General features: G+C 32.9%; 1 protein-coding gene across 1 annotated transcript; it reads left to right on the forward strand.

Moving 5' to 3' along the window:
* Nucleotides 1–359: 359 nt before the first annotated feature.
* Nucleotides 360–4,425, forward strand: LOC127729071 (uncharacterized). Its single transcript, XM_052236722.1, has 3 exons — nt 360–399; nt 2,473–2,751; nt 3,447–4,425. The coding sequence occupies exons 1-3, from the start codon at nt 397–399 to the stop codon at nt 4,368–4,370; spliced, it is 1,206 nt and encodes a 401-aa protein (XP_052092682.1). The 5' UTR covers nt 360–396; the 3' UTR covers nt 4,371–4,425.
* The last annotated feature ends 2,496 nt before the right edge of the window (nt 4,426–6,921 follow it).

The following is a 6,921-nucleotide window of genomic DNA, read 5'->3' on the forward strand; positions in this document are numbered from 1 at the left end:
TTGAATGACAATAATAAAAGACATTTTACATCTAAATCCCGAGGAACAGACAGACAGAGATAATAATTGAGCGATAATAGAAAGTGCAGGGATAAAAAAAAAACATTATAACCAAAAAAAGTATGAATACAATTATTAAGCAAAGACAAAAAAAAAAAAAGCGATAAAAGAATATCGGAAAGAATTTTTCGAAAACTTCAAAGAATCAATGCAAAAATATAAATTAGGTACGCACAATGATCGCTGTATGTCCATTTTAACTGTAGTATTACCTGCGTTTCTTTCTTAATCATTAACCATTTCATTAGTTTTATATAGTTCATTGTTTACTCTTATATGATCTTATATGCATTGTATTGTTTAAATTGAATCTATTATACAAAAGTAAAAGTCTGTATGGTAAGTTGTAATAGTTTTTAAAAGGTTGGGTATTTTTTAATGTTCAAAATATCATAATTCATGTTATCAGAACTAGTAATATCAGAACAAAGAGCTCTATTCGGGATGGTTCTTTCCAATTCTGCTTGAAATAATATCGTAGATCCGTAATTTGAAAATTTTCTTAAATTTTATCAATATATTTGAAAAGAGGATATCTAGGTATCATTATTAATTGTTTTGAAATACTTAATCATGAACTCTGTTGTAAACATAATAATTTGTATTCCCAAATAACGCCCTGAATACAAAAACAGTATCAGGAGAAGAATTATGCTCTTTGAAATGTTCTTATACTATTTTCTTATCTTCACAAATGTTTGGTTTTTGTTGTTTATGTGGAGGGGGAGGGGGTCTTTCTTGCATTCTTTTGTTTGTATTCAGTTTCAAGGTTTGTCTCCTTGAATTTCAAAATGTTGAATATGAAACTATGTTATTCAGGGATATTATTTATATTGTATCTTGTATAAAAGACAAAGAACTTTTTACTCACGTCAGGTCAGAATGGGGATGTAAAATACATTGTCTCATGTAGAGATAAGGTCAAGCTCTCTGCACGTTAAAGAACCCTTGCTGCAACTATTTGAGGGTCCGTAGGTGACCTGTTGCAAGGCTAAATTCTGTCCCCATCCAATATATTCTCATTTTCAAGCGGCACTTATTCCAATTTTCACGCCCTTCACCGGTCGATCCCTATTATAGGACCTACCTTTTGTTTTTATTGTTAATTTGTTCTCGTCCTGAACATTCATGAAATAATTTTCATTTCAGGCGAAGGACGTCTGTGCCTTTTTATCCGCGCTATGCGCTTTAAACTTTGATACACCTGAACAAAATTGACAGGACATTTGCGCTTTCTATCCATGATAGTTTGCCTGTAATCTTAACAACATTTACCAAAGTTATGGAAAGATGTTCACATATTCTTTGAAAGTTCTTCCGAACAAACGACAAAATCGGAAAAAAATTATTCGGGTAAACCAGACGTATAATTAAATATATAGTATATGTTTCTGGTAAACGATTGAGAAAACGAAATTTTTATGGATGGAACATTTAAATATTTCCTTAAATTCTTCAATTATCCTTCTAATTCGTAGATTTAAAATTGGAAACTATATTCCTCTTGTGTCCAATCTGTTGCATGAAAAGTCCGAGGAACTGTACCTTCATAGTTTATCCAACCTTGTTTCAATTTGTGAAGACCGAAATTTCATTTTTAAACCAACTGCTATACATGTTGACTTTTTGAAAGAGTCATGGTTGTTATAAGGAATTTACTTCCATCCACCCTCTTGAAGTGTTGTCGTTTTCATCTGACACAAGCATGATGGGGAAAGGTTCATGCTTTCAGTTGTATATAAATAAATGAACGTTATGATTTTTTAATCTTTGTTACTATGATAACTCATATGTTATGTTGATAAAGCGCAAATGTCCTTTTTTAAAAAGCACAAATGTTCTAAATATTTAAAAAAAAAAAGCGCAAGTGTAGTGTCCATTGAAAAGCGCAAATGTCTATCAAAAAGCCCAAACGTCCCGCGCCGTTCCATTCCACGTAAACCAAACAACAACAACAAATCAATTGTAGCCTTTTCAATCAAAAGCGAATCCTCTTACAACTAGTATGTAGAGAAGTCTGACTATAAACAAATAACACTAAAAATCAGTTAGAATACCTACGACATTCACTTTGCAATATTTTTTTTTTAGTTTACAGTTTCTTGCTGTTTTTGTTGTTGGTAAAAGTAAATTGTATCATATAAATCAAAAACATGAATATCAGGTTTCAAAATTATTAATTTTTATTTGAAATAAACAATGAACAAATATTAAATAATTCTGAGAAATACATCTTAACATCTTAAAGTAACTACTAAAGAATTAAGATTACCCTTTAACATTTTGTTTGAAATAAAAACTCATTTTCTGAATAGTTTACCAATTAACCATCAGCCTATCATAACCGAGTTAAACTCTTTTCTAAAATATTGAAACTTGCAATTGAAGACATGTGGTTAAAATAAATTTCAGATTTTGAAAAAAATGGCTGGAAAACAAATTATTAGAAATGTCATAAGACGAAACAAATGTCAACCATGCGCAGAGCAGAAGAAAAAAATTATGGCAACAGCATGGTGTACAGAATGCCAGGTGGGGTTGTGTAGTAATTGTCACAAACACCACGATTCACTGAAACTCACGAGGTATCACCACGTCATCAGCATGAGATTATTTCAAGCCAAGATAACTGCTGGACAGGTAACACAAAAGATGGAGAAGATGCAAATAAAGGAACATCAGCAGAAAGAGGTACTTATTTTTTATTTTGATATCAAAATGGCAAGTTAAGATATTCAGGCTTTTAATGATTGTCTGCTATATATTTCGATACTACAAATGGTATTTTAAAGTAAAATCATGTACCAATTTTCCAGAGCGTTGCCAATTCCTCTAGATAATAATATTCGTGGCTTCTTTCTTTACTTTGTATAAATATACGGGCTTTTACGTATTTTCTTAGGTATTTATCATAGTATTAGATTATGTTCAAAATAAATAATTTCACAGTGACCACTTGCATGATATAGCTGTCCGATCATGACATAGGAATACAGAGATAGGAATGCAAGAGTTTATTATTATTACTATAGCTGTATTTGATAAAACCTTTCGGAATTTGTTGGTCCTTTATGCTCTTCACCTTGGTACATTATTTGGCCTTTTAACTCTTTTAATCCGAGCGATACTGACGAGTCTTTTGTAGACGAAATGCGCGTCTGGCATTCAAAATTATAAGTCTGGTATCTTTGATTTTAATTTTTTTTTATCATGCACTTATATAATGATATTAAGACAACGTTTAATTAAAAAAAAACCCAACAAACAAAACACAAAACACAATCAACATACAAACAAACAATCAAAAGACCCTTATAATATCTTAGAATATTTTGAAATCTGAAATTGCATATTATTTCAACAAATCAATGTTTTGTTTACAATAGAAGACGAAAAAGAATGACACGAAACCAGATGATTCAACCACAGAAGAAACACATACTGAGTCAAATCCGATAGTTTTTAATTCTGATGACATCGAAGTGAAAGGCAAGATGGATTCGATAAAATTTAAATATTTTCGTACAATTGATCTTCTTAAGGGTGACAAAACATCTGTTATCAAAGATATAAAAGTTCTCAGCAATAAACACGTTGTCATGATTGATGGCAACAATAATCGAATACTGAGTTCTGAAATCGATGGTATAAAACAAAACGAATTTCGACTTCCGGGCAAACCATATTGTCTGGCAATTGCTACCGATGACACAGCAGCAATCTCTCTGTATGATAATGGAAAAGTTATAATGGTTGATATTTTCAAGCGAGAGATATTCCGAGAAATTGTTATCACATGCTTTGGTTTAGTGTTTACTTCGGAACACCTTATTCTTAATTGCGGGAAAACTGGAATTAAGGCTATGGATATGAATGGCGACGTGCATGCAATTATACCGGAAGTTCGTGGTGACGGTTATCTTTTCATTGGACACGACGGTCATGTATATTGTAATTCATGCGGATCCAATCAGATTATAAGCTGTAACATACGCAGACGTTTAGTGAAGACTTTTACGACATTAAGTATCGAACACCCGCTAGGAACAACAGTCGATGATGAAGGATTTGTTTACGAAGTTGGCGTTCAGTCTCCTAGCTCCAGTATTATTAGCCATGAAGGTAGCAAAGCTTCAGAGAGTATCCATATGATCAGTCCGACCGGAAAACATCACCGATTGGTGCTCACAAAACAAGATGGTGTCAATAATCCGTATGCTGTTTTTTTCGATAATGAAAGAAAAAATTTACTCGTTGCCAATAGCTTTGGGGAATCTGTTGTTATCTTCAGAAAAGAAGGCCAGTTTTAAGAAAAAAGAAATTGTATACAAAGAAAAAAAATTGATAAAATATTTTATTTTATAACTTTCGTTTTGGTAATTTACTGCTTCAGGCAACCCCAAAGTCCTTATTTGAAAACTGGAACTCACTTATATGAGAGAGAGAGAGAGAGAGAGAGAGAGAGAGAGAGAGAGAGAGAGAGAGAAATGAGAAGATATTTTTCTTTATTTATTAGTATACATGCCATCACATTGATTGTAAATATTATTTGTTTGTTCAAGTGCCCTATTTTGTTACGTGTAATATGAAGATGTGTAGTATGATTGCCAATGAAACAAATCTCCACCACAGACCAAATGACATAGAAGTTAGAACTTTGTAACCATACAGCCTTCAGCAATGAGCAAAACCCATACCATAGTACAATATAAGAACAAACTATAAAAAAAATCAGTTGAACATGGCTTAACTCATCAGATGGATACAAAACACAAAAAATAACAATAACACAAAAATACACAATGTACAGATCTGAATATAGTCGCAGTTACTGAAAGCTAGTCTAACCTGCAGTCAATTCATATTTGACCAAGTCCGAACTGTGTATTTGTTATTGAACGTAAATTTGAAATCAGATGCCATGTGATGCATATATAGGAGCTAAAATTGTTTAATTCGTATATTGACTAGGTTTAGACTTATTCTACATGACGTCTATTATGTATACTAGAAAACAACTCGCGCGAGCTCGGCTTGGAGACTACTTGAAATGTTTATTTTCCTAAACTGCACAACGCATTACCCAGATAAATAAAATCAGGGTTCTAATACCTTTTAGGGGAGGGAGTTGTTCCAAAACTGCACAATGCATTAACCTGAGGGTGCATTTCACAGCGACCGGCATTCCTGTTGGAGGAGGAGAGGGGATGTTCCCAAACTGCATTACCCAGAGAATGCATTTCACAACGAACACTTGCAAGAATTTGTCTGTTAGGGGAGGCGGAGGATATATCTTTTTTTACAGACTTTTCCCGTCTCATGATAAGACATTAAATGCCGGAAAATTAACTATGTGTATTCAGTTCCGATCAACTGTCATCATTAATTCATGTTCGTTTTAGTATGCATATATTGCACACTGAAATTCAATATTGAAATATCAATTATTAATACGTGTGTATTTGCTTTGTTAATCTGCAATATGCACGATTTGCTTTGCTAAACAATGTTCCTATACAATGTTTACAAAAATGTATTATCTGTATTTTATAACTTCTGCCAATCTAGGCACACCTCCAGAGAGGCACACCTCCAGAATACTAATTCAACAACCACATGTACACATATTACCTTAAATTAGGATAGAGCGAAGCAGTCCGCAGCTTTTTAGAAAGCTCAACCTTGTTTTCTTTTTGGTACCTTTTGCGCATGCTTAAAACCATTTCGGCCTGATAACAAAACGTAGACGGAACCAGCTACGGAACTTTATTTGGGGTCTAATTTATTAGGCTACGCTAATTAAAGCAATAACTATATGAAGTTATAAAGTACATTGCATACACTAACTATTTATCATTATATAATACTTCAGACGATCGTCGGCTCGGAGACAAACCGGCTATATAATTTTGGTTTACAAATTTAAAAGTATAGATAGATAGGTATGAAAAAAGTAAAATAACAAAAATACCGAACTCTGAGGAAAATTCTAAACGGAAAGTCCCTAAGCAAATGACAAAATCAAAAGCTCAAACACATCAAACGAATGGATAACAACTGTCATATTCCTGACTTGGCAAATTGTGGATTAGACCTGGTTTTATAGCTAGCTAAACCTCTCACTTGTATGACAGTCGCATAAAATTCCTTTATATTGACAACGATGTGTGAACAAAACAAACAGACATAAAAGGTAAAAATGTCAAAAATAGGAAACAGCAGTCAACATTGTGTTTTAATCTTAATCACTACAAATACAAGCAAATATGTCAACAAAGACAAACAAAAAGGCATATAGATAAAGCACATTAGTAAAAACGAAAGACAAAAATACAAAAAAATTACCATAACACAACAACACAATAACGGAATGTACAAGTACCGAGCCCCGTCAAATGGATACTGCCAAAAATAAGTTAAACAGTAAAAGTAATAATTTACAAAGACAAATAAAAGAATACTATAGCATGTTATTAAGATGACAAACAACGTCAGTACCTAGAACATATACTTCAAGACCATCGTGTATTATTTGTGAAGTTGATACGGAATATTTATCAATAAAGGCAACAGTAGTGTATCGCTGTTCAAAAGTCATCAATCGATTGAGAGAAAACAAATCCGGGTTACAAACTAAATCCGAGGGAAACACGTCAACTATAAGAGGAAAACAGAGGAACAACAGGAACACTGAAGTGCAACAAAAACAAACGCCAACATACATAGAAACGAACTATTTGATTAACAACTGCCATATTCCTGACTTGGTACAGGACATTTTAAAAAAAAATGGTGGGTTGAACCTGGTTTCATGGCTAGCCAAAACTCCCGCTTATATTGCAATGTTAAAAAATATCGCTA

Source organism: Mytilus californianus, unplaced genomic scaffold (assembly GCF_021869535.1).
Source record: "Mytilus californianus isolate M0D057914Y unplaced genomic scaffold, xbMytCali1.0.p SCAF_2, whole genome shotgun sequence".
Taxonomy (NCBI): Eukaryota; Metazoa; Mollusca; class Bivalvia; order Mytilida; family Mytilidae; genus Mytilus; species Mytilus californianus.